This window comes from Centrocercus urophasianus, unplaced genomic scaffold (assembly GCF_019232065.1).
Source record: "Centrocercus urophasianus isolate 14NV4802_14NV808 unplaced genomic scaffold, USGS_Curo_1.0 seq_12, whole genome shotgun sequence".
NCBI classification, from domain to species: domain Eukaryota; kingdom Metazoa; phylum Chordata; class Aves; order Galliformes; family Phasianidae; genus Centrocercus; species Centrocercus urophasianus.
Genome location: NW_024884364.1, coordinates 29,604,298 through 29,631,180, shown reverse-complemented (window position 1 = coordinate 29,631,180; position 26,883 = coordinate 29,604,298). Strand labels below are relative to the sequence as shown.

Here is a 26,883-nt window from a genome sequence, read left to right as displayed (position 1 = left end):
TGAAAAGAGTATACAGATTTTTATTTTATATATTATTATATATTCAGGTACGTAGTTGAAAATACAAAGTAACAGTTAGTAAGAAATGAAGAGTGACTGCTCAGCTACCAACCCCAGTGAGTAACCTCACAACAGAGGCTGTAAGGGAAAGGTGTTGTGCCTGTTCTCTCTGTAGAGAAGCTAGAGAAACTAAAATTGTGTGTTTAACACTGCTTACAAATAATCATGCTAGGATATTTGCAAAAGAACTGTGTAGTGTGTAAGAGGAAGCCACAGACACCATACACCCAACACCTACTATTACCCTAAGTAATGCATTGTTAGAAAGCAAGCCTATGTTTAACTCAGGCAAAGACGAATGGCTATTCTGTATCAGTCTTTGTATGGACGTAGGTGCTACAAAAGCTATTTTTAGCTGTTTCCATGTCTATTTTGTACATACAGGCAAAACGCATCAGAAGGAAACTTCCAGATGACCCTATGACTAAACCACTGCACCCTCTGCTCTTAGGTGCTTGCTGAGGACCTGCTCAGCAAGAAGCAGCCATGGATGTGACTTTTCAGAGTTGATACCTCTCCAACAGCATGTTCCATAAAGCCCAGAGAATATCTGTTAGTAGTACCATGAACACAGGGTCATGCCCGCCTGGAGAGGTTCATCTCATCCATCCCCCAGGCAGGAGCTATGCCTCTGTTGTCCTCAGTGGGACAACGCCTGGACATTTGGAAAGCTCTCAGCAAAGAAGTCCTTGTGACTGCTTGGGAAAATGCAAACCCTGCAAGTAAATCCAGAAAGGGAAGCATAAAAGGACAACAAGCTTTCTTAAACCCTCTTCTTTGCTTTCCAAAACCAAATGGGAGTCACAAAAGGATGACAGAGGGATTCTGCACCAGTAACAGGGGGCAGATGTTCACCCATTTATTGAGTCTGCAGCGACAACCAAGCCTCTGCCTCCTCCCTTGTCAGATATTTGTTATCAAATAATCCATGGGCCAGTGACAGTCTGCATTCCTCTCTTTGTCTGAAGGAAGCTGGATGGGTTATGCAGCCCTGAGAGAGGAGAAGGCGGGATCTTTCTAATTACTTTCTTTCATACCAAAGACAGTTCATGCAACGTGAGGACAAGTTGTTCTTCACTGACCTGCCCTGCAGGTCTCTAGCACAGAGGAGAGGGCTTCTGGGAAGCCAGGTGTGGTCCCACCTCCAGTCTGGCTTCTCTCCTGGATTAACCAGGGTACTGCATGTGTGCCAACTGTTGGCATGGGGCCGCCGAGGCCTGGGGAGAAGCAAGCAGAAACCTTCCCGGGAACTGCGAAATTTGGCAACAGCTGTGAAACACACATCAGAGGCAGCAGTAATGACAGGTTACATGTGTGTTAGGAACAGGGCTATTTCTTCACTAAATTCAGTCATTTAGCATGTCGCTAGTCTGTAATATTGCTATAATTGTGACCTATGCTGGTTCTCTACCTTCAGCAAAAGCCTGAGTACTGACTGATGCTTTTAACTTGGAGTGCATAACACACATTCCTGTGTGTGTACATCTGTACAGACACAGATGCACATACATCATTTAAGAACAAGCAAACAGTGCTACACAGTTATTACAGAAGAAGGATTGGCCAATAACAAAAGTTAAAATTGCACTGCAGAATGCGTGCTGGCTTTTTTTTTGTTTCCATATTGGCTGATGCCCATAAAATCTCAGAAGTATAAAAGAAGGGAAACATCTTCCATTTACTTCATTCTCTTTGCAACATCCAAATACGCATACTCGATTTCTTGATCAGCAGGACAAGTGTTTGTAAATTCATCTCTTGCATATGCATTATTCAAGTATCTTGAAATCCCCGTCATTTCGGGTGGGAAATCAAAATTTCTGTATTTCTTTGCAACAACCTTTTTATAAAGAAAATAAAAGAAAAATTGTATTACACATACAGAATCATAGAATCGTAACATGGCTTGGGTTGGAAGGGACCCCAAGGATCATCAAGCTCCACCCCCCCTGCTGCAGGGAGGGCAATTAACCTCCATATCTAATACTAGACAAGGTTGCCAACAGCCCCATCCAACCTGGTCTTGAACACCTCCAGGGATGGGGCATCCACAACCTCTCTGGGCAGCCTGTTCCAGCACCTCACCACTCTCTCTGTAAAGAACTTCCCCCTGATATCCAACCTAAATCTTCCCTCCTTCAACTTGAAGCCAATTCCCCTTGTCCTGCCGTTATCTATCCTTGTAAAAAGTTGACTCCCCTTCTGTTTGTAGGCTCCCTTTAGGTAGTGAAAGGCTGCACTGAGGTCATCCTGCCACCTTCTCTTCTCCAGGCTGAAGAAGCCCAGGGACCCCAGGACAAGCCCAGGGATTAAAGGTGAGAGAGTTGGTCAAATTTCAGCAATCGCTGCTTTCTTCATTTAGCAAGAGCAAGATCATTTAATCTTATCGGTCTGTGGCACTTTGCATGTGAAATGCAAATAGAAATATTTCTCTACAGCACTGAATATAGTACCCATTTAATATTTGTGAGAGGCGTAGAGAAAGTAGTCAAATAGTAGTCCAAATATGAAACCAGATATTCCAGCTCCAGCTGTCAATGTGAAGATCTGCCTAGCTGTGCTGCACTGAAATGGCCTTGTGCGTTAGCACTCCTTGTCCATACACAGCTACTCTGTGGCTTCAAAAAAGACAGACTTCCTCTGCCTTTTAGAAAAGAAGCTGAGCTTCTAGGCTGCCCTTCTCTTCAGGAGGCTGAAAAGCAAATGCAAACCTTAATTATGTGGAGCTTTGGTAGGAGGTTGCAATCTGCTAAGGTGAGCTCATCTCCATCCAGGAATTTCCGGCAGGACACAGTGATCTCCTCAGTGCTATAAGCATCAATTTCATCAGGCAAGGGGCTATTTAAATAGTTGTCCAGCTTCCTCAGGGCTTTAAGCAAAGATTTTTCCAGATCTAGGTTAAGACAATAAAAAGATCGTTCAAGCCTGTACCAAGGTCTCTCTGACACCAAGCAGAAAGGCGCCTACTGCATCCTGTCTCCTGGCACCAGCCCAGCTCGCAGATACCCAGCCATGCTAACTCCTGCAATTCCTTTATCCAAAAGCTTAAAATGTAATGCTGGGATAAAAGCTCTAAGTAGCTAAAGGGGGTTCTGAGAAAAACCAAACTGGGTCTGTGTTACCAGAAACTGCAGGGCTCAGCAAGGGTTGGCTGGGGTGTTCACAGGGGATGGGGCTGGTGTGCAACAGTGGAGATGGAGCTGTAGGACACAGGAGTTGCATGACTAACTTATATCAGGACAGGTAGAAGGATTGTAGCACCTACTTTCATTAGCATCTTTTCTTGGGTTCTTTATGAATGCAGAGAATTTTGCAAACACATCATTTCCTGCAGAGTTAGACTCAGGGTGCTTCGGTGCAAGTTTGGGATACCTGAGGAGTTGAAAGAATCAAAAAATTATGGATTAGCCTTTACTTTCACCTTCACTAATTACTTCATATATATATCACTGAAACTGAAGTTGTTACAATATATGGCTACTCAGGGCTTTCAAAGAGAACCATCCTAAGCTAAAAACCAGTTTCTAAGTGTGAATTTCACCTCTTACCCGAACCACCTGGCTCACCTCCTGCTCCTGGGGCAGATGGGAAATGACTGTTTTGCTGCAACCATTGCCTGAGCAACCCAGTGCCTCTTCCAATTTGTCTATGTTGGAAGTGAGGCTGAGTAGAGCCGTGAGGAAGAGCAAAGGGAAAAGACCCCACTACCACTAACTGCTGCTCCTCCCAGCCTCCTCGCCTGTCCTGCACATGCACGAGCAAGCTCAGAGTGGCCAGGCCAGTCACTGCTGCTGCTACAGGCAGAGAGGAGGAAAAAGTAGCTGCTCACATAGCGGCTCGCATAGCTCGAGTCAAGTTAGGCTGCTTGAACGGGCAGCTGCTGTCCTGGGAAGGAAAAGGTGCCTGCATGGGGGAATGACACCACTGGCAGAGGATGTGGGGAGAGGTGAGGATTGCTCCTGGGATGAGGACAGGTCCGAAACCCAGCCTGCAGCACACACAGAGATTATCCTACCTAGCCACGCAAAATAAGCTGCAATGGTCTGTGCCCCAGCACTCCTGCAGTGTGGCAGGCTTCCACTGTTGCTTCTTTCTACTACCTGTTCCCTGAATTATTTGTACAATGTGAGGAGGGAAACCTCAAATAAACACAAGAGGTCAGGTTTCTGCAGTGGTATGCAGGTTTCTGCATATACTTGTTGCAGGAGGGTGGATTTCATGTCTTGAAAATGATTGTAGTGGTGCAACTAAGAACTTGAGGTGAAGGCAAAGGCAGTGGGAAGAGCACAGCCAGCAGTCAGGGCTACCCTAGGATACATGCCACACACTGTCAGGCCTCCCCAGTTTGCAATCAGGTTGGAGGCACTGCTCCCAGACACTTTCTCACAGCTTGGGCTATGAGCAGGAAGAAAGGACAGCAATGCTGTACCGGGGCGGTGCTAGCTTTTCTTCCAAGAACTCCTCAATCTTATTGACATCAGTTTTGACTTCACCATCAAACGTCATGAAGGGTGGGTTCGTCCCCGGGGCCAGGTTCTGCAGGTCAGCAGGTTTTCTAGAGGGAGAAAAGAGGTTGGGTTAATCACAGTGGGGACCACTCTTTCATCTCCGACAACTTATTGCAATGATCTGCTTCAACTGCACAGTAGAAGGCTACATCTCTTGCAAAAGCACAATGCACCAAGCTTCCTCATGCTGGTGGTGTCAGAATTATCTAGCCCCTCTCTGCATGCACCCTGAAACACTACAATTTCAGGCTTGTGTTACAGAGACCTACTGGAAAACAGATTAAAATCTCAAATGTTTCAAAGAAGTTGATCCACCTCATACCAGTGAACCTGAAAGAGGCACCAGGCGCACAGCCTGTTAGCACAGTGCCAACTTGCAGTGTAAGTAATGTGCACTAACCTGCGTGCGTGCATTTCAAATCAAAGAGACTCATTCTTTTAAATCACCATCATGGTAAAGTTGTTCTAAAAATGAGAACTCCTATTATGATCTCACCTTTTCAAGTCCACAGTTGTGACATTAAATATGACACCCTTTAGCCATAGGATCATAAAGAGACGTTGCGAGAACGGGCAATTTCCAATACTTTCCCCATCACTGCCAGCCTACAATTACAAAAAAAAAATAATAATAATAAATTTGCATACATGTGAGATAGCAAATTTTGATAGCAGATGTAATAGATACGCAGAGTCCAGACCAGCTGTAAGTACACAGAGTGTGTTACTCATCCCTAACACATATTTTCATGCAGAATTTCTTTATATCCTTCTCTGAACATGCACATGGATATGATGAAGAATTCTGTCATCTCGGAGATGTATTTTTTCATTAAAATGCATAATGAATATTACCGTAAGTTAGAAAACAAAATTGAAATCACAGCAGTCCTTCCAGAGGAAATAGTCTCCACCTCATTTGTCTTTATGAGCATAAATCTACCTGAGTCACCGCAAGATTAAAACAAGCCTAAATCAGTTTATGATCATAGGAAACAAGAAGAGAAAGATTTACCGGCATAAATCGAGATGTAATGTCTAAGGCACTTAAGGGAATAAACAGAATAAATCAAAAAATTAAAGGGTTTTCAACTAAACAATCGTGGGGGCCCCAGAGGAGGAAGGAAGCTGCCAAGCGGCTGAGCACACCGGTCTCCATGCTTTGCTGAACCGGAGCCTAACGAAGCACGAATATCGCATACCTCTGGCTAATGGCTGGGGGAAAGGCACAGGATCGGGGACAACGTGTGGGTTTCCATCTTAATGGAACTTGGCCCTGGCCAAGGCATGTAACTGTGCCTCTCATGGTGGTCTGAGCAAACATAAGGCACAGCTCAGCATGGCGGTGCAGCTCTGTTGGATTTTGCGCCCCGCTGCAAGAGCTCAGAGGCCTAGTTTTCAAGCCTGCCACACCATTCTCCTGAAGAGCAGTTTAAGAACTTTGCTTATGTGTAAGGGTACAGAAATAAAAACCCAAGCATGTCATTTACTTACTTAACAGTTCATGAATGTTTGTGGACTACATAAGACAAAACAACATACAGTAATGAAATTAGTTCTGCTTGTTCCATCACCCTCCTCAGTGCCATCAGATGAATCTCAAATAAACTCTCCACCAATGTTCATGGCTGCTGGGTTGCCTGAAGCTCCTTCACCTGTACTAATAGCTCCATGGATGGAAACAAGCACCTGGCCTCAAGCAGGCACAATGCCACAATGCACAGGCCATGGTTCCCTATGTCAGTGGGGAGGATCCTCCTCCAAACACTGCTGCTTTCTGCTAAGGTATCATGCCAACAATAGGCTTTCTTGGTGAGAAAAAACATGATAGCCTACTGCCTCATTTAGCGTTTCAGCATTTTAGAGATGCTAAGAATAGCTGAGCTGCTGTGTTAAGTAGGAGCTGTTTTCTAAGTGGTAAAAATGAAAGCTGTTGTGGTTTTGCTCTTACTTGGAGCACTGCTTTCCAGCACTGTACAACTTATTTGATCAAAAACTACTGTGCACTTCTTAAGAACGCGACTACACCTGCTGCTAGCATGTGCTTAAAAAAACCCTAAATCTACACCATCTTACCTCACCCTGTCTCTCACATCATGTTTCACCTAGCCACTTCTCCTAGGTAACAGAGATGGGACAAGAAGGAATGGCCTTGAGTTGTGCCAAGTTGGATATTAGGAACCATTTCTTCTCAGTAAGAGCGGTGAGGCAGTGGCACAGGCTGCCCAGGGAGGTGGTGGAATCACTGTCTCTGGAGGTGTTCAAGAGCCGTGTGGATGTGGCACTGAGGGACAGTTCCTACAAATGATATGGTATTTTTATTCAGCCTTGGATGGGAAAAAATAAATCATCTCATCAGGGTTCATGTAATTTTCAGAGAACTTTCCAGACAAGAGCTATGTGATCAAGACTGACAGTAGGCTGACTTTTTGTCAGGTTACTGTTTTCTGCTGGCCACTGAATACTGAATTTCTGCCTCCCTCTAACTTTGCTGGAGGTAAGGAAATGAGGTTGTTGCTCTGTGTTGTCCCACATCGCCATGGTGACAGCAAATTTCAGGGAGCCCCAGCCTGCTTTTCTGGGGATCCTTAATGGTGGAACCAGAGATGAAGGCCCAGACAGATGAGTTACCATGACAAATGCAGATATGAAGCAGGCAGAGTCCCAATTTGTCATTAACCGGAGCAACAGAAAGGCCATTTAGAAAGCTGACAGACTGGTAGCCACGGATATGTTACAGAAGCAACCTCTTGTTTTTATCTGAGTGCAAACTTGTTAACTTCATGCCTGTGTGGGAGGAAAATTTACTACAGCACTACCATTTTTCTATTTCACTGTGGATAAAACAGCAGTCAGTTTCTTAGCCTTTGACCTTCAAGTCTTTCAGCCTGCTAGCAACCTATAACAAAAACAAAAATCATTTGAACATTTCAGAATTGAATGAAATGGGACAACTGTCAACTCTACCCACTGCCACAGCTGGAGTTGTGTACCTCTGCGTTTGTTTCAGCTCTGCAGAGCTGGAGGCAAGTGACAGAAAAACTGCAAAAGCCCACACAATAGCACAAGCAGTGATGAAACCTTTCCCTGCTATAGCAGTGATGGGCAGTCTGCAATGACTGAAAGACCCTGGACACTGAATCTGATTTGAAGTTTGACACCATTCTGGCCTGGCATCTCAAAGATACAACGATTTCTTATAACCTCAGGTGAAAGCCTAGAACATTAATATTTTGGCCTACCGAGGAAGCCAGGGTGAATACAGCTAGCTGAAATGACTTCAGATACATCACCTTGTATTTTGGCCCCTGGGAGACACCTCTGTTCATCGAATCCAGTGAGCCGCAACTCGTAATGGACAAAAAAGCACCAGCGACACATTCCAAAGGCATTTGTTCAAGCTCCAAACAGGGGGTTGGCCACGTTGACTCAAAAATCACGAGTCGAGGTACTGAAATAACTTTATTGCAGTCTATCAAGCAACACGATAGCTGAACCATGCCATCATTGTACGTTAATGTACTTTCCAACAAAGTCAGCGTGGCCTTTTTTATAGCAGGGAGACAGTGGGTCAGTAGCCTTCTTTCCACTACTGCTTACCTTGTAGGAACACAATACAACAGTGGGATTCCATGAGTTAATACCAACAGGATGACAGCATAGCGAGGGGTGCTGCAGCCTCGGAGCAGAACACCCTGCGTTTTCCTCCACAGCACTATTCTGGGATGTTTAACTCTGAGCTGGGCTTGGTCTGTGCGCAGGGTTTAATTACACTTCCTGACTGCTGCGCTCTGGGATGACGCAGAGTAAAATCCTAACTCCAGGGAAGTCAGCAGGAGCCTGGCTGTGGATTCAATGGAGGACTGTGTTTCCAGACTGGTTATAACCTTAATAACCAGGCAAATGCTGGTATAATTGCAGGTAATGGCCTGCCCTCCACCTGCAGTTGTTGTGACGCTCTCCTAACCTCCAGATACTGCTAGTGAAGTGGGTGTGTTTGGGGCTTTTCTGCTGCTAAGTAGATGTCTAACCAGAGCCTTGAGTAAATGGCATTTATGTTTTAATTGTGATCAGTCAGGAGGTCAATGTGCTTCTTCTAGTAATACTGAGATTAATGAGTTCATTAATCAAACAATTAGGACAGCCATTGCTGCAGACAAGAAAACTTTCATGCTGTGTATAGAAGCTTTCTTTCAGAACCTTCAGGGCCCTAGGCAGCAATTGTATATTGTGGCAATATCAACTTACTACAGCTCCCCATAATCCCATAACCATGTGCCATTACTTAACAGGATTATTAGCTGACACTCCCTAATTTCATTCATTTTTCACTGTTCCACACTCTCTTCAGACTTTTTTTGTGGGTTTTCTTTTTGCGTTTGCTTGTTTGTTAGTTTGTGTACTAAGTCTTACTGGGAAAGGGAAGAGCTCTCCATATCCTTCTTTCCACTACTGCTTCAGCTCTCAAGTTAAGAGCACCATCACACTTGATACTCATTTCCCTACACACAAGACCTCATGCATAAGACATCAGAGAGAGTCACAGAAAAACTATACCACCTTGATCTGGCAGCTCTGATTTTCTGAGTAGCCTTTAAAAGATCACTTGCCTCTGCATACTATCCTCAGGGTAACTACTCTACAGAAGAGTCATCTACTGAAGGTCAGTTATAAACCACTAATTTGGGCTCCCTCTGAGCTGCAGTTGCTCTGTCCCTGGAACTGCTGAAAAATTTTGTTTTGTAACAGTTTATGTCCAAATGTCTCAGGAGCTGGGACTTTGAAGGTTCTTCTATTGACCTCAAATGTCCTGTGCCTCCAAAATCTTGATGAGTGGAATTTGTTTTTTCTGGACTTTTTGTTTCCTGATGAAGGTTGAGCACAGAAGAAACAGTTCAGAAGAAGCAGAGCAGACAAGATTTTTTGCTTGTTTTCATATAACTCTATAATCCCTTTGAAGCTACAATAATAATTTAAAAAAGAGAGAGATCAGTGAGCATAACTTTTTTTTTTCCCTGAAAACTGAACTCCAATTCCATTTTTACTTCAGCACAAGGGAGCTAAGCTTCTCCTTGCCTGTATTTACGCTGGCCAAGAGGCAGGCTTACCCAGCAAGTGGAGCAGAACCACTGCTTACCAGGGCCAGAGACTGGGGCCAGCATCCCACATCCACCCCTGCCCATCCTGCTGGACTGCCTGACTCAGGGAGTTGCAGCTCTCCTGCTCATTTCCACATTTAAACCCCAGCTATCAGACTGGTTCTGTGTGTTCCTCTTTCTCATATCACACTAACAACTCCCCTCTCCTATTTCACAATGCAATTGGTTTCCCATCAATGAAGAAGAACTAGGCCCCAAAATACTGGGCCTGGAAAACCACTATAGGTTCATGCACTTGTGCCCAGCATAGGAAGCAACTGTGAGGAGGGTGCAAGAGTTGAGAATAGCAACTGTTTCACTTTAATTCCTGGTACAGACTAACTTGCTCTGTACTGGTGGGATTTAGAGGGCCCAGCAGTGCTTTTGCTCTGGGCTGAGCTCTGCTGTGCCAGCCTTGCAGCTGTTCCAAGTAGCAATGGCATGGCAAGCACAACTCCTGTGGTGGATTGCTCAGCTTCCCATCCTGCTGCATTAGCCAAACAGCCTTAGTGTTGCAGGGCAGCCAAGGAGGAAGAAAAGCAGCTTCCAGTGCTTTCCACTTCCCCTGAGAGAAGGGGGTTGACTATGGAGGGACAAAGCCTGGTCAGGGCAAGGTTTCATGTTCTTCTACTTACAATCACAGAATGGCTTAGGTTGGAAGGGACCTCGAAGATCATGAAGTTCCAACCTCCCCTGCCATGGGCAGGGTAGCCAACTGCTTGATCAAGCACTAGATCAGGCTGCCCAGGACCCCATCCAGCCTGGCTTTGAGCCGCTCTGCTCAAACCTATTCACACTGACACGCAAGTAGCAATGAAACCACCCATTTTTTCTTTTCTTCCTTACATTGCTTCAGAGCAAGTCAGCTTCTGATATTATTTCACACCATCCTGAACATAAACAACAAACCTCTCAACGTTAGTTTTCCCAGTGCATTTACAGAAGGCCTTTAGTGAGAAACCTTCAGCAGCAGTGAAGTCCTAAAGTCTGCCCACAGCTACCCAGACCAAGGGCAGGATGGAGGGAAGCACTGTGACTTCCTCAAACCTTAGCAATAGCTTCTCAGAGGCACTGGGTTAAACTGCAGCGCAGCATGCTGCCGTAAGTCTAGGAGACAAAGGATCTCTATATAAACATCCATGTTTGTACCTTGAAGGTAAAATTTTATGCACAATTTGTGCTTTTGATGCCTGCTACAATATTCCTGCAGATTCATTTAGTACCACAACACTGAAAAAGGCAAAATTTTAAATATTACTTCTAAGTAATATTACTTTAAATATTACATTAAGAATGCAATAAAAATATATATTTCCACAATATTCTCCCTCACTGAAGGTGACTATAATATACTAAAGCAACACACATTCCATGCACTGTGATGTGCATTAGAAACATCACACAGGCACGTCATTTGCATAAGATCTTCTTCAAAGCAAAGCTTTTTTTTGTCAGGAAGAAACAGAGTACCTGGAATTTTCTCTATTTAAACACTATGTTCATTTTTTGGTGTAGGGCAAGAGCATGAGGACCCAAACACTGAACTTTACAGAACTGTTTTGGTGCCACCTACTGGACTTGACATGAAAATCTTATATTGCCCTCCGAGCTCTGAGCAGAGGCACATCAGGAGTCTCTGCCTCAGAGACGCTTCTGCAGCAAGATTCCTGTCTTTTGCTAATAGCACTCTTGAGAGTACTTGGGATGCTGAAATTGTGCTTCCAGGCAAATTTTTAAAGTAAAACATCTGTAATTTAAAATATTATTAATTTAAAAATTTAAAATTTTAATAGAAAAATTGTAAGTGTTGCCACTAATTATTCCTATTCTTTTTAAATGGTCATGTAGTTCTGCCAATGTAATATTCAACACTTGAAACAGATGCTTCCAGCTGCCGTTAAGTGGCTCAGCCAAATAGCAGAAATATGTATATTTAAAATATGTCTGGTAGTTCAGATTCCTGAACACAAACTGTATATTTGGTACACACCAGGACAGACTTCTGCTGCGTGTGTGACATCCCCACTAGTGAAACTCAGACAGGGAGTTGTGTTCAGTAGCAACTTGATGCTTTAAGAAAGAAGCCTAATTCCCCTTTCCTTTCTCTTTTTAGGAACAAAACGAGCACCTCGGTCACTGAAAGTGTGACATTAGGATTTTTTGTTTTAAAAAGAAATGCACCTTATTTTAGATTTAGAAATATTCTAGATTTCTATCTTTTATCTTGAACAATATTAGATTAGTTCAGATAATGCACAACATATTTGAAGGACTGCAACTATGAACATGCAAATTCAAAAACACGTCTTTTGTCCTAAACCCTAATTAAGCTTTCAGGTTAAGGAAACAACAGTAAATATAAATATAAGCAATCTGCAAAATCTATCTTCGTTCTCTTTTTATGGTGTTACAGTAAAAACAAACAAAAAAGTAACATAAAGGAGGGAGCAGGAAAATGCTTTCTCTAAAGAACAAGGTGTGGGTGGGTGGGTTGATTTTCAGGACCCCCTTCTTTAGCATCACTTGTGAGACCTTTTTTCTTGCTGAAGCCAGAAGCCCTGGAGGTCTTATCCAGCATTTCAACAAAACCTGAGGGCCAGTTTGAACCAGAGAGATGCTGGAGAATTATCTGATGATGAAGCTGATAGATGGGAGCCTGCAGCCTGAGAGGCAGGAGTGGCAGCACCAGTTTTGGAACAGACTACTCCACAAAACAATAGACCTGAGTACAGAGATAACACAAAAGTGATAAGAACAGGTACAAACTGTTACACACTGAAGTTGGAAACCACCCCTCACAGAGTCAGCCAGAGACAACAGGTCAGTAGAGACAAGCAGATGCTCCTCAAGGATGATTAATCTTGCCCACATGCGTTGACATTCTCTCTAGCAGTGCAGCTTTCTCCAAGTACAGCCCAAAAAAGCCCCATATAGTTCAGACATCTAATTTAACTTAAGTGAGCTGAAATGTGTCTTTTGAAACTACTCATCAGCTAGAGATAGCTGCTGCTGCAAAGAGAGGGAAAAAAAAAACACTAGAGCATGATATACCCAGTGTGACCCAACTATCCCACTCAGCTTTAGAGAAGAGCAATGGCTGCATCAGACCAGGTACCTCCATGAAGGCAGAGCAGAATTCAAAAGAATTCAAAAGAATTCCATCTCAAGACAAGCCTTGATCCCCTTCAGGAGGAACTTGGGTTTACATTGTACTGAGAGGTCCCTTGCAGCACAGCTTCTTCACCTGCAGCATGGACATCCCTCCAAGGACAGGACAATGGCAAGGCTCATGTTTTTGTATTCATGCCACTGAACGAGCGACCATAAGGGTGTAGCACACTCTGGGGCAATGATGGAAGGGAAAGGTGCTGCTAAACAAACAGCAGCAGTTATTTCAAATAGGGTTTATATTCCAAAATATTACAATGATTCACTGGGAAAGAAAACAGATGATGGCTATGGTATCTCTGATAGTGACATCCAGAGTATATGATCAGATACTGGACAGGATAGGATGCCAGGCAATGAAGAAAGTCCGTGTGCTAAGATTAATCAGGCAAGTAAACAGTACCAGATGTTACCCTCTGGTGGGGAAGAAGAGAACAGTTAGAACAAAATGGCTTTTTTATTTCAAGTGGATTGAGTTAATCACTGCTAATCTCAATGCAGGCACTGTATGTTTGATATATGCTTATAGCAAAGCTGGACGCCTGCTCATATTTATCTACTGGCCAGGTAAGATTGCTCAACTTAAAGAAAAAAGGAACAACACAAGATACCAACAATCACAACTGGAAATCTCCTCCTCAGTCTAGTAGCCACACAAAGCAATGGCAAAAGCCAAGAGTCAGAATCTGCAGTGGGACATGAAGTTAGAGGCTGCTACAGGATCCAGATGATACCAAGGATGGTCAAACAGCAAAGTCCTTGCAGACAGTGAGCACACCCAAGCAGCACTGGAGGTCAGGAGGGCTGACAATGTCTGAGCCAGCTGCCCTTATACTGGATAATCATCAAAAGAAGGTAGAGGTATGCAGATGGTATTCGAATGTCATCCAGCAAAACAGCAGCAAGGGATAGTGAATATCTCCTACTATACAAGCAGCAAGTTGGGATGTTGTTAATGAGACAGTGAACCTTAATGGCTCCCCAAAAGGTCGGTGATGAGGAACGGCAGCTTTCAGACAGGACTAAGTTGACATCAGGAGACTTCCCTGGGCATTTAAGGCTGGCCAGAGTCAGGGCAGAGCGAGCAGGCAGTCAGTCTTCTTGACAAAGAGGTAAATATGGCCGATACATGCAACCATCAGGCATTACCATTCATGCACATGTTGACCTTCACAGCAACATACAGGTACTGTAAACTAATTTCTCTACAAATACAGAATAAAAAGACTGATCCTAACTTAAATAAACAGGAAACTCATATGTAGAACATCAGCAGGGATGTGAGAATGCCGAAGAATTTCTGGAAGTTCTTCATAAAATGCTGTGTGGATTAAAGCTTTAAGCTAAGATTAGGCCAAAAAGAGATGCTAAGGGAAAAAGAATGAAAGGAAATGAGTGCAGGTGAAAGGAGATGGAAGGAATTAACTCCTTACCTGCACAGCTTCAATCAACCACAGGACACAACCTGTTTTGTGTGACCACAGAGTGTAAGCAGTAGGCTAAAGGTTGAGCCTACCTACAAACAGGATGACATACACTTGTTTACTGTGTTTTTAGTGATGCAGCTTTACATTAGTGATTAGTTAATAATTATCTATTTATTATTACTGATAGTAAAAAAACAGGCTGTGTCTTGAGAAGGCTCCCACTCACAGAAACCATGACATCCCTCCTTGCAATGTTTATGACTCATGGACCAGTGACCTATTAGCATTTCTTAACATCTCCCAACAACTGTGTTAATTAAGACTTTTCATTCTGTTAGGTTTCTGAAATTATACCAGTTAGATCTTTCTTTTGTGCAGTATTCGCATTACACTATTATGACTACTTGGTTTCATTCATTCCATAATTCTTATGTCCACTAAGGCTCTTTCAAAACAAATTCTGTAGAATGCTTCGCTTTTTGCTGGAAACAGTTCTCTGCTTTTGGTCCTCAATTCATGCTGAGGAATTTACAGTATGCTGGAGTTTCTTAGCAGGACATTAGCTTCCATTCTGCTTTTATGTAGTAAACTGTGGTCAGAGCTTAAAGGGGTTGCATACATCAGGAAATTCTAATCCTCTCTCCATGATAGAAAGGAAAAAAAGCCTGAAATTGCTGCAATTTCCTTTGGTTTCTGTTCTCCTTCCCCACTGTGTGCCAGCAGCCATTTCAGGACAGAGAAAGCCTCAATTATTCTGACTTCTGCTACTTTATTTACTTACCACGGTCTGCTGGGTAAGTAATTATAGCTGAAATTAACTTAATTACTTAGTAAGTAATTAAACACTTTTGATGCATAGGCAGAATTTTTCCTTCGTTAAGAAGTAACTTTGTGGCAATAAACTTTTTACCTTTGTCAAGTTGTTTTCTAAATAATTAGAGCAACCTAATAGGTCTGAAAAACACTAGAAACAATGTACTCCCTTTTCTATTTTAATAGCTGCATCTCTCAAAAGTGATGAAGTGATAATGGAACTATTAACTGAATTATATTTTAAAAAAGAAGAAGAAGAAGAAGGAATTAAACAGAAACTATTTCAATTAAAAGGTTAATGTTGTTCCAAAAAGGTTAGAGGCATCTATTTACAAGAACTTGTAATGACAACAACTACAAAACCACTGAGAAGTACAGAGTGTGACATTCAAGGAGCCAAACTTAGGAGTCCTGGTTGATGAAGGACTGAACATGAGCCAGCAATGTGTGCTTGCAGCCCAGACAGCCAACATCCTGGCTTCCATCAGAAGAGGGGTGGCCAGAAGGGTTATGGAGGTGATCATCCTCTGCTCTGCCCTTGTGAGGCCCCATACGGAATACTGCGTCCAGGTCTGGAGTGCCCAGCACAATGAGGAGTGGGGTTGTTGGAGTGGGTCCAGAGGGGGGCCATCAAGCCTTGCAAGGGCTGAAGGACCTCTCCTATGAAGATAGGCTGAAGGAACTGAGCTTGATCAGTCTAGAAAAGAGAAGGCTGCAAAAATATCTTGTTGCAACCTTCCAGTAATTAAAGAGAGTTTATGAACATGAGGGAAATAAACTCTTTACAAGGGTAAACAGTGATAGGACAAAGAATGTGGTTTTAATCTGAAGGAGGGAACAAGTGGTGAGGTGCTGGAATAGGTTGCCCAGAGAGGTTGTGGATGCTCCGACCCCAGAAGTGTTTAAGGCCAGGTTGGATGGGGCCCTGGGCAATCTGGTCTAGTACTTGATCAAGAGGGTGGCAACCCTGCCTGGGGCAGAGGGGGTTGGAACTTGATGGTTTCTGAGTTCCCTTCCAACCCAAGCCATTCTATGATTTTAGAATGGGTATTATTTAGGTACAAAACACACATTTTCTTTTGATTTGGCTGTTTGCAATCTGCCCAGCATTCCCACTGAGCAGCAGGTCTGCCAGCAGTCAGGCCTTCCAGTTCTGATTGAGATCATAAATAAATGAACCATTAAGTGATAACGCTGTAAAACAAACACAACACAGGCAGCTATGAGTGAAAATTTAAATATGCAACATTTTGTGATACATTTATAGAGGCTGTGGTTTCACTAATATTCACTCCTATTCAAATTAAAGGGATTAAAGATTAAACTCATGTATGTATGCCATTTTACAAAAGAGAAAAGTACAACAATCCTGCATTTTACACACAGTGCTACAGCTAGCCTTACCCAGCCCCATAATGTTGCAAAAAGCAGTTTCAACTGCAGCTGTGGGCAGATAAATGCAGGCAACAGGTACTCTTAAAAATTTTCTAAAATCGAATGAAATTACACAGGAAAAATGCAAATTACAGATTTCCTCAGATATCTTACAGCTACTTGTGCCAGATCTGCAAATAAAGCCACTGTGGTAGCTATGGCACATGGTATAACCTGGGACAATGTTGTGCCTGCTTCCAGGGTGAAACCACAGGTACACCCTGGAACTAGATGATCTCTGAGGTCCTTTCCAACCCACACCATTCTCTGATACACCTCTTGTGAGAGGAAGGCAACTAATCAAACATACAGGACATCCACACCTAGCTACCTGGCATCCACAGCTCAACATCATAAGAACACAAAAGTAACCAGCAACCAGAAGTCCACTGCTTTGCTCACTCAACAAGATAAAAATCAATTGGAATATGAACATGTGACTATCAAAGAATGAAAAGCTTCAGCTCCAAGTTAGTAGAGTTTAAATGTATCTTACCCAATTTAGGAATACCATTATCCTACACAAGTATTTATCATATTTCAGTAGTTATCCTTTAATTAGGTCTCATTCGAGATAGCATTACTTTTAGTTGTGTACTTAAAGAAGCTAACTAATAATGGAGACAATGAATTATGTGGGTATTACTCGTGCAGGGTAACTGAGATCTTTAAAACTTCGTGAGCAATCACTGCTGCTCCTCTTAAATGGAAGTCATTTTTTTTCAATGGCAGATGTGGCATTCTCTCTTTGAGTTTCTTACCCTTAATTTCACCAAACACCAGCAGCCTAACAGCCTTTAACTGAAGGCAGGTGAGCCACAGACAGAGCTGGCAGGCTCCATTTCACACCAGGCCAGACAGGCCTGAATATCCTTTTGGTATGAGTTCTGCCCACAGAGTCTGCCCATGCGTGCGTTAATGGGAATGCTACCAGGTCACAAGCACACAAGCAACAAATCAAATGCTCTAAGCTATTTATCCTGTTACAAGAATTATGTTTAAATACCTCAATGTTATTTCTAATCCGTATTTAATAACAAGGCAAGATGCCAGCCAAACATTCTACAGAGAGACAAAAATCTTATATCCTTTTTAGATTCTTACAGGGAATTACTGCAACAAAAGAGCATTATACTCTCGAACACATTATAGGTCTGGGAAAAACAGATTAACAGGTATTTCAGTGACACATCCTGTTTTACACTCCACTGTGCGACACTTAACAGCACGCAGCCCCACTGCTTCCATCTAAATGCAAAAAACATACATACCCATAAAGCGTTTGTAATTTGTGCTGTAAGCAAAGAAGTAAATAAGAAATAGCCAAGTAAGTAAGCTACTTTATGCAGCTCCAGGGAGGAGGTGGTTGAAGGCTCAAGAAAATAATTTTTGACTGGTACTCTTCTTTAAGGCAGTTGAAAGGTGAAAGATGAAGTAAGGGATCTGGTTTTATAGCGTTCCCCCACTCTCTTCCAACAGCAAGTGATATTATGGTCCAAGCAGAAAATACTTCCAGTGACCAAGTAAAATATTAAATCAAAAACCTGTCAGCTCTAGCAGGAACTGGCAAAGCCATTCCTGAAAGAACAGCGAAGTACTGGATACAAGCACAAACCCCAGAGCTCAGCTGAGCAGGGAACAGACTCTGTTCCCTTCTTTTGCAGAGGACAGTCAACTATCATCATCCTGCTCCACCCACCACTTTGCTTCCATTTACAGCCATTTCCATTTACAGTATAAGAAACACAGCACTGCTAGCTGTTAAACACATACTGTGTGCATTGTACTGTGGAACAAACAGCCCCAGTATGCACAGCTTCTCATTTGGAGGAACATCCATGTATGCCTCTATGTTTTTAAGTCTTTAGGGTACACATGGATCCTGTTTCAAGTTTCATCTGCCACCATTTATTTATCTCTTTAGCTCAGGTTCGGTAACAGCTTTTAAAATAATTTCAAACTGAACTAACACGTAAATGTCAATGATTCCCTAAGGCACACAGGTGAGTTTTTCTGAAATCTGAGTAAATGGTTAACTGTCCCACTTTAATGACTTGGAAAAGAACATGCACTTGTGACTCCTTTCCCGCTCTCACTCTCTTTGTTCTGTCACAGTTGTATTTCTGAGTGTTCAAATATATACTGAAATCTTAGCATACAGAGAAGAATAATAAAGAGGGAAATACCACTTCTGCCCCTGAGGCTTCATAATGACCACCTCTCCAAGGAGAATATATACATATACATATATATATATATATATATAACTCCCTATACTATGCTTTCCACATACAGAGATGTTTCTGCAGAAGACGAGCAAAAAGCCACAGCCCTCCCTAGGGCAAACATCAGCTCGTACATCTCTTGTGCAGAACAGAGTAGCTCCAAGGTTTGGGAAGCTGAAGATTTTTATTAAGGAATTAGAACAATTTCCCTCACTGCTCATGTTATTGAAAGCAACTGGAACTGAATCATTCCTCTTTTATCGGTAAACAATCAGGCACTGCAAATGGAAACGCACATAACTCCTTATCACAGTGTGACATTTCATTATCTGAGCAAGGAAATAATCATGCAACCTTCACACGGCATTGACTTACACTCCTTAGTTGGAACTCAAGGAGAGAGCCATTTCTTACTTTTTAAAATAAGCAGTAGGATCTGTTTTGACCCAGAAATCAAGACACAGAATGCACTCAGTGATGGACAGTGAGTACGTATCCATGCTTTTACTGCCTCAGTAGGTCTGATGAGGAGAGCTTTCTTCTGCAAAGAAGTACACAGCCACCAATTCAAAGTGACTTCACCTCAGATCCTGAAAAAGTGCAGTCACATTAATAATTTCCACTACCATTTCTCCTTCACAGTAACTTCACTGTTGCTTTAAATAGCCATAAATTTACTCTTGCAAGGATCAATACAATAAATAATAACAAAAGTCTAAGAAAGACCAAAACTGGAATCTCTATGATAGTAAACTCTGTAGGTATAAGGTGAAGATGGAACTGTTTGTAGAAATGAGGTGACCCACCAGACTGCTGAATCCTCTTCCTATGACATCAAAGTTCTGCAAAGAACTGATTTCAGATGGATGAAGGCACGCAAGAAACAGCTGTTTTAGAATTACAGATATCTAATAAGCAGAACTAGATTTTGCCTCCCTCCTGTCATCGACAATAAACGGTTTATTTTTTCCTGTTAGGAATTATAATCAAACCAAACTTCGGGTTCTCGTGTGGACAAGGCATTGGTTTAACACCTTTGCCAGGAAGGGAACCTCGTATCTTTTTATCTTTCTAATGCCTTCCACATTCTGCTTTCTCAAAAAATGTGGGTAGTGTATCTCTTATTCATAGAAACACAGAGTCTTAGAACGGCTTGGATTGGAAGGGACCTCAAGGATCAAGTTCCAGCCCCTTGCCACAGGCAGAGTTGCCAACTGCTAGATCAAGAACGAGGACAGATTTCACCAGGAACACCCAAAGCCAGAGACCATTTAAACTCTACATCTTTCTATGATAGGAAATAATGGCAAATACATTGCATAACCAGAAAGTTGTCAGATATTCCTGGCTCCTCAATATCCATCTTTCTGATGCTGTTTCACTTTCCAGGTATTTAAAATAAACGCTGATGGCACCAAAGAGGTATCAGGATGAGTTCCGTAACTCTGCCTACAGCACTGGCATAGGTGAGGCTGCAGATGCTCAGCCCCTGGAGTACTCCAAGATCCAGCTGGATGGGGCTCTGATCAATCTAATGGAGCTGTAGGTGTCCTTGATTATTGCAGGGGCAGCAGACTGACCTCATCACTAGTTTTTTATTTCAAGAAGAAAGGAGTAAGAGGACAGGTGCTGAGACTGAATCAGGAAAAAGTGACCCTTGGTTAGCCAAGGGCTTAAACGTCACATGATCTTAAGCCTATGCTTAAAGAAAACACATGCAGACGTGCTTTACAGAATCAGTGTGCTGAGAGTAAATACTAATACAAAAAGGTCTAGGAATGCAGCTTTGAAGCTGTTTGAGCCTTTCAACTCAGTTAAGCAAAAAGAGAACTCATAAGAAGTACGACCAGGTCATATCAAATAAATAACTAATGATTTTAAAAAAGTGTGCATCTTTCTATTTGTGACCTTCAATGTGTATGTCAGACTGGGTTTTTGGGGAACAGGATTTGAACTGCAAGCTCTAAAACCTGACTGCTCCTACAGGAACACCTCCAGGAGCAGCATCACAACAATTCTGGTGTTCTTTCAAAGCCATTCTTCAACCAGTGGTTTTGAAGAACCTTGTTTCTTTGCAGCTGTAAGAAGATTTATGGTTTAGTAGCTTGTGATAGCAATGGAAGTGGGAGGACGGTTGGAATAGATGATCCTGTAGGTCCTTTCCAACCTTGTGATTCTATGATTCTATGATTAAGGTGATAACCCGAAGTGACAAGAACCAAAGCAGAAGAAAGAAAGACTGCATTCAGAAAGTTTGCAAAGCTCTTTCCAAGAAAAAAGGATTGATATCATTGCCTTTCAAACATAAGTCCCCCAAGCACTACTTTACTGAAAGAAGAAGACTGCTGAAGGAACACTTGGGTCTCAGAAAGCCTGCCGCAGGTGCACAGGTCAGACGCAGTAAATAGCCTGGGGAGGTATGAAAGGAATTCATAATGCCAGGCTCTCTTAAGCTGCATTAGGAAACCCTAACTTGACACAGTCCAGCTGGGAAAAAAAAATAATAATAAGGTAGCTGAGAAAAGGCAAATAGCCTTTGGGAAGGCAGCCAGTTTCCTGCCTTGTAAGCTAGTCCTGGGAAAAGAACTGCCTCATGTATTTTAACAAGCACACCTCCTGATACCTGCTTTGGTTCTTGGTGTACAGCTGTATACACTCAAAGCATCAAAATCACCATAGAAAAAATACACCATCCAGGAAATCAGAGCTGGGCTCTGCTGGGGCATCCACGATAGTCAGCCTCATCCAGCTTCAGCCAGGTGCTGCTTTCAGTAATCCTCCCACTCTGCTCCACCACGCTGGGTTTCTCCTGAGCCACTGACCAAACCTCATCAAATCCTCATTCCCCAGCATTCTGTCTTACCACAGCCTTCCACAAATCCAACACACTCATCAATGCAAGCTTTGAACAGTTGTCTGGGATAGTGTACCTAATTTTCACCCAATGCTAATAAATACCCACACTGTACTGTGATTATACTGTAAGTGCTTAGATATAGCGCATCAGGTACAAAACAGAGATCACTGAATGGGCATACACACCACAAGGGTTTTTTCAGATGCCTGTGCCCCTGCTGTCCATGAACTTCTTGGTTCCTGCACTCAAAGCCCAATAATTCAATTTTAGAACAGCCTATATGTATTTTATGTATTAGTTATATACAAACTCCATCAGAACAACAGAATGCTCCTGCACGTAGCACGCCCTGCCATTTAAGACAGATAGTCTGATTGCAGTGTTTGGAGGCACAGATGAAGGCACTTGTTCCTTCTTCTGTCTCCAGTCACAGCAAAGTTTCTGAAGTTTTTACTTTCTGATTTATCAGCATTTTTGATGATTCAGCACAGCCATAAGTGTGCTTGACTGACATGACATATCTCAGGAATGGTGCTGGGAAATTTGGTGTCCGTCAAGCAATGTTGTTCCCTGCTGGGGATGAAATGACCCCTGAAATGAAAATAAGTGACTTTGATTTAAAGATCAAGAACGCAACAAAAATTGAATGAAGACTATTACTTCTGGTTGAATAAAATCTATTTCCCTTAGGCTCCTGGGCAGCTTTTACAATAAAACATCCAATCTTGAAACTAAATGAGAACTGTTTTGGAAGAGGAATCATCTCAGATAAGACCTTGTGCTCAAGCTGGGTTGTTGGCTGCCTGTGCTCAGCACTTACAGTTAAATTACTATCCACATAAATCTTTAGAATGGTGAAATCTGTAGTTGTGATTCTTGTATTTAAGTTGTCTCTGCCTTTGGTTACCTACCAAAAATGATTGGTAGGTAAACTTGGAGATTGGATTGTTTGGGTTTTTTGGTGGTTATGTTTGCTTGTTTTGTGGGATTTTAAAATTTTTTAATTAAGAAATAGACTCTCAAATCCTACATAAATTTTAAATTACTTCATACTAAATGAATATTTTAATAAAAATTCCACTAAATTCAAGAGGCAGGATACATACATGACATTTTCTGTCAAATAAAAGCTCTTGTCACAGCACTGGAAAGGAAAAGAGCATACACACACTTAACATTAGCAGACCAAATAGCCAGAACCAACATCCACAAGGTGTCCTACCCAACATGCTTAGCAGAATGGTCAATCAGAAGGTATATCTGGATGCCCTTTTACAAACACTTGACTTTGAAACACCAAAAACCTCAAACATCACTATCTAATGGAAATACAGGGTAGTGCTGTTTCACAGAGAAGTGGAAATCAAATAAGTACCTGGTTAAATACTTACATCACTTTTGATATGGTCTTGCCCTCACAGCCAAGGAGTCTTACACCATTCATCTTTGTTAAGGGCACAGCCCAGTGCCTAAAGACAGATTTCTGTTATCTCAGGGGATGCCTTAGACAGGTCCACCTGGTGTACAGCTGCTGGTCCAGAAAGTCTGGAGCACAAGACTTACTGGGAGCAGCTGAGGGAACTGGGATTGTTCAGTCCAGAGAAGAGAAGGCTCAGGGGAAATCTCATCACACTCCACAGCCACCTGAGAGGAGGTCACGGTGAGGTGGGGCTTGGCCTCTTCTCCCAGGTTACGGAGATAGAACGAGAGGGAATGGCCTCAAGTTGCACCAGGTTCAGGTTGGATGTTAGCAAGAATAAGTTCTCAGAAAGAGCAGTGGCACAGGCTGCCCAGGGAGGTGGTGAAGTCACCATCCCTGGAAGTGTTCAGGGACCACCCGGATGTGGCACTGAGGGACATGGGCAGTGGGCATGATGGGGACTGGCTTACAATTGGACTAAGTGATCATATAATCATAGAATCATTAAGGTTGGAAAAGACCTCTATGACACCATCTCCCATAGCTGCTGCTACCCCCACTGAGTGCCAGAGCATCCCAGGTAGAACAAGGTCTCCAACTTAACGCTGTGTGTCCAAGTACAAACTAAACATCACCATCTAGCAACACCTATCAGCCTAAGTCTACAATTCCTGATGCCTATGCTTGTGGAGCTGGCAGGAGCTTTGCCAGCTACCTCAAATGGCACAAGACAACATGATAGACACAGTATTCAAATATATGCATTCAAACTGGAAATGGAGCAACGCAAAGAAGCAGGAAGCAGAAGAGAGAAAAAAAAAGTCTCCAAGTGCAAAAGAATAAGCTCATGATCAACAGTGGCAAGAACAGGAAGCAGTAGTACAGAGGTCCTGTTACCAGTCACCATTTAGCCATACCTGAAAATGGCAAACTTTCTGATAGTGATGGCTCAGTTTGTTACTCTCAAAACTTAAGAGAGTAACAAAAGTACTTTAGTGTCAGCCAAGTCTAGTATAACGTTCCTTAACAGGAAAACTGTGGATCATTCACAGCTACAGGCTTGGGGCAGAGTGGCTAGAAGACTGTGTAAAGGAAATGGCCCCGGGGGTCTTGATTGATGCTCAGCTGAACGTGAGCCAGCAGTGTGCCCGGGTGGCCAAGAAGGCCAATGGCATCCTGGCTTGCATCAAAAACGGTGTTGCCAGCAGGAACAGGGCAGTGATTGTCCCCCTGTACTCAGCTCTGGTGAGGCCGCACCTCGAGTACTGTGTCCAGTTTTGGGCCCCTCACTGCAAGAAAGACTTTGAGGCCATGGAGCGAATTCAAAGAAGGGCAGCAAAGCTGGTGAGGGGTCTGGAGCACAGGCCTTATGAGGAGCGGCTGAAGGAGCTGGGAATGTTCAGCCTGGAGGAGGCCCAGGAAAGACCTTATTGCTCTCTGCAACTACCTGAATGGAGGTTGTAGTGAGCTGGGAGTCAGCCTCTTGTCTCGTGTAACTGGTGGTAGGACTAGAGGGAATCGCTTCAGGCTGCACCAGGGGAGATTCAGGCTGAATGTGAGGAAATACTGCTTTTCTGAAAGAATGGTCAAGCACTGGAATGGGCTGCCTGGGGAGGTGGTGGAGTCACCGACCCTGGAGGTGTTCAAAGAACGTTTGGATGTTGTGTTGAGGGACATGAGTTAGTGAGAGCTATTGGTGACAGGTGGATGGTTGGACTGGGTGATCCTGTGGGTCTTTTCCAACCTTGGTGATTCTATCATTCTATAAAATGTGGACCAAATTCTGTGGTAATCCAGAAGCAGTCAGGAATCTCCTCCACATGTAAGAGTCCATGCTGTTTCACTTTGGAATATACTTTCCCCTTTTTTTCCCTATCACAAACGCGCAGCAGCTATTAAAGCATAATATTATCCATGTGCTCTTAAAACCTACCTCAAGGTGTTACAGAGAATCATAGAATCATTACGGTTGGAAAAGATTTGGAAAAGACCTCTGCAATCACCTAGTCCAAAAAAAGTACTAAAGCTTTGTAATATTCTTCCACTGAAATCATTAGAAAAGTAGCTATAGTGTTGTTATCAAGGCATCCTTAAGATACTAATGCTAAGTTAAATCATTAAAGAATTTCTTCTGTTTTTAGTAATCCACAGATATTTTCAGAAAACATCATTAATCCTGATTTGGAGGACTGCAGTCACAACAGATGCTCTTATTACAGTCCCTCTAATTTTGGCCACATTCTTCAATAAATATGCTCAGGTCCAACAGTGCACACACAGCCTTCATGACTTTGTCCCTCCACCACACTCAGCATTCACTGATAAGTAGTTTCAGTATACTGATAAAAACCGTCCTGCTCCAGACTTTGCTCAGAGGGGTCCCAGAGGAGGGAATATAAGCAGCTTAAGGTGGTTACTGCCTACAGAAATTACACATCTGATACTCCATCTCTGTGGGTGGATGGTCGTCCCACCACTAGACCCCTGATTCCAGTGGAATCTCAGACATGGGACAAAAGGAAGAATGAAAAGCTTTCTACACTGTAAAATGACATAAACTGGTACAATTTGTCCCTAACTCGACTTTTCCCTGTCCAAACACTGGCAAACTGGACAACTACAAGGGACATGATGCTTCTGATCAGTTCACTTCACTGACTTTCTGATTATAGAGCTGTCGAATCTGAGGGTATTTATCCTAACGCTGACTGCAGTAGGTTAGAAAATCCCAATATCCCATTTTAATACACATTTTTCAGTTTTCTCCACCTCAGCCCTCCCTATGTAGTGTGCTGAATACTCTTCTTGGTACATTCCAAAGATCTCAAAATGTTTTAAAAACCACTTAATCACAAGTCATAGCCAGCAATCTGAAACAGAAGCCGCACAATTAATTCACAGCCATGCCCTGGGTCCCAGCCCCACAGTGTCACTGAGTCAACCAGAACCGAGAGCCATACGTATGCATTCCATTTAAAGCCAAGGAAACCCGAAACGACGCAGGTTTACATGCGGTGCTAATAACCAAATCCCTTTAGCCAGGTCAGGGCTTTGACTGCTAGATTTAAATACCGCCCATCTCATCATTCGGGGTCCCGAACCCGGCCTTCCCCACACCCTACCTTGACGAAGAGAGAGATGTCGTACTCCTGCTTCTCCTCATCCTCCAGCGCGGTCGGCGAGCCCGTCTCGTCCTCCTCATCCTCCGCCCGGCCCTGCACCCCGTTCAGGCTCAGGCCCGCCGACTCCCACTCGCCGCCCTCGGTGCCCGGCCACCCTCCGGGCCGCCCCGCCGCCGCCGCGCCTCCTCCCCCCGAGGCAGCGTTCTCCTCTCCGGCCTCCGCCGCCTCCCCGGTTCCGGCTCTTCGCTCAGCCCCCGGCAGAACCTCGGCTCCGTCCTCCCCTCCGGGGCCTGCCGGCGACTGCCGGCCGCCATCGGTCTCCCCTGCAGCCGGCACCGCGTCCTCTGCAACCCCGGGGCGCTGGGTGGCCTCTTCGTCTCCAGCTGGGGCCTCTTCCTCCTCCTTCTCAAGTTCTGCCCCCGACGGGGCTTCCTCTATCACCGCTTCTTCCTCGGGGCTTGGCGCCGACGGGGCTTCTTCCTGCACCGCGTCCTCGGGGTCTGTCCCAACCTGGGCTTCTTGCATCACCTCTTCGGGCTCCGTCCCCGACGGGGCTTCCTCACTCATAGCCTCCTCGGGTTCCGTCCCCAGTGGGGCTTCCTCTCTCATAGCTTCCTCGGGGCTTGGCCCCGACGGGGCTTCCTCTCTCGTAGCCTTCTCGGCGTCCGTCTCGGACGGGGTTTCATCTCTCACTACCTCCTCGGGGCTTGG

The 26,883-nt window shown here is 43.7% G+C and overlaps 1 protein-coding gene across 1 annotated transcript in view; it reads right to left on the bottom strand.

Annotated features, from left to right (window-relative positions):
• The window catches only part of CLIC6 (chloride intracellular channel 6), a 27,527-nt gene continuing 644 nt past the window's right edge, over window positions 1-26,883 (bottom strand). Inside the window, exons 2-7 of the mRNA XM_042810346.1 lie at window positions 26,173-26,878; window positions 5,065-5,174; window positions 4,490-4,615; window positions 3,326-3,432; window positions 2,772-2,953; window positions 1-1,900 (exon numbers count right to left, since the gene is read on the bottom strand). Coding sequence (XP_042666280.1) covers window positions 1,739-1,900; window positions 2,772-2,953; window positions 3,326-3,432; window positions 4,490-4,615; window positions 5,065-5,174; window positions 26,173-26,878 — 1,393 coding nt within the window. The 3' untranslated portion in view covers window positions 1-1,738. The remainder of the gene's footprint in view (window positions 1,901-2,771; window positions 2,954-3,325; window positions 3,433-4,489; window positions 4,616-5,064; window positions 5,175-26,172; window positions 26,879-26,883) is intronic.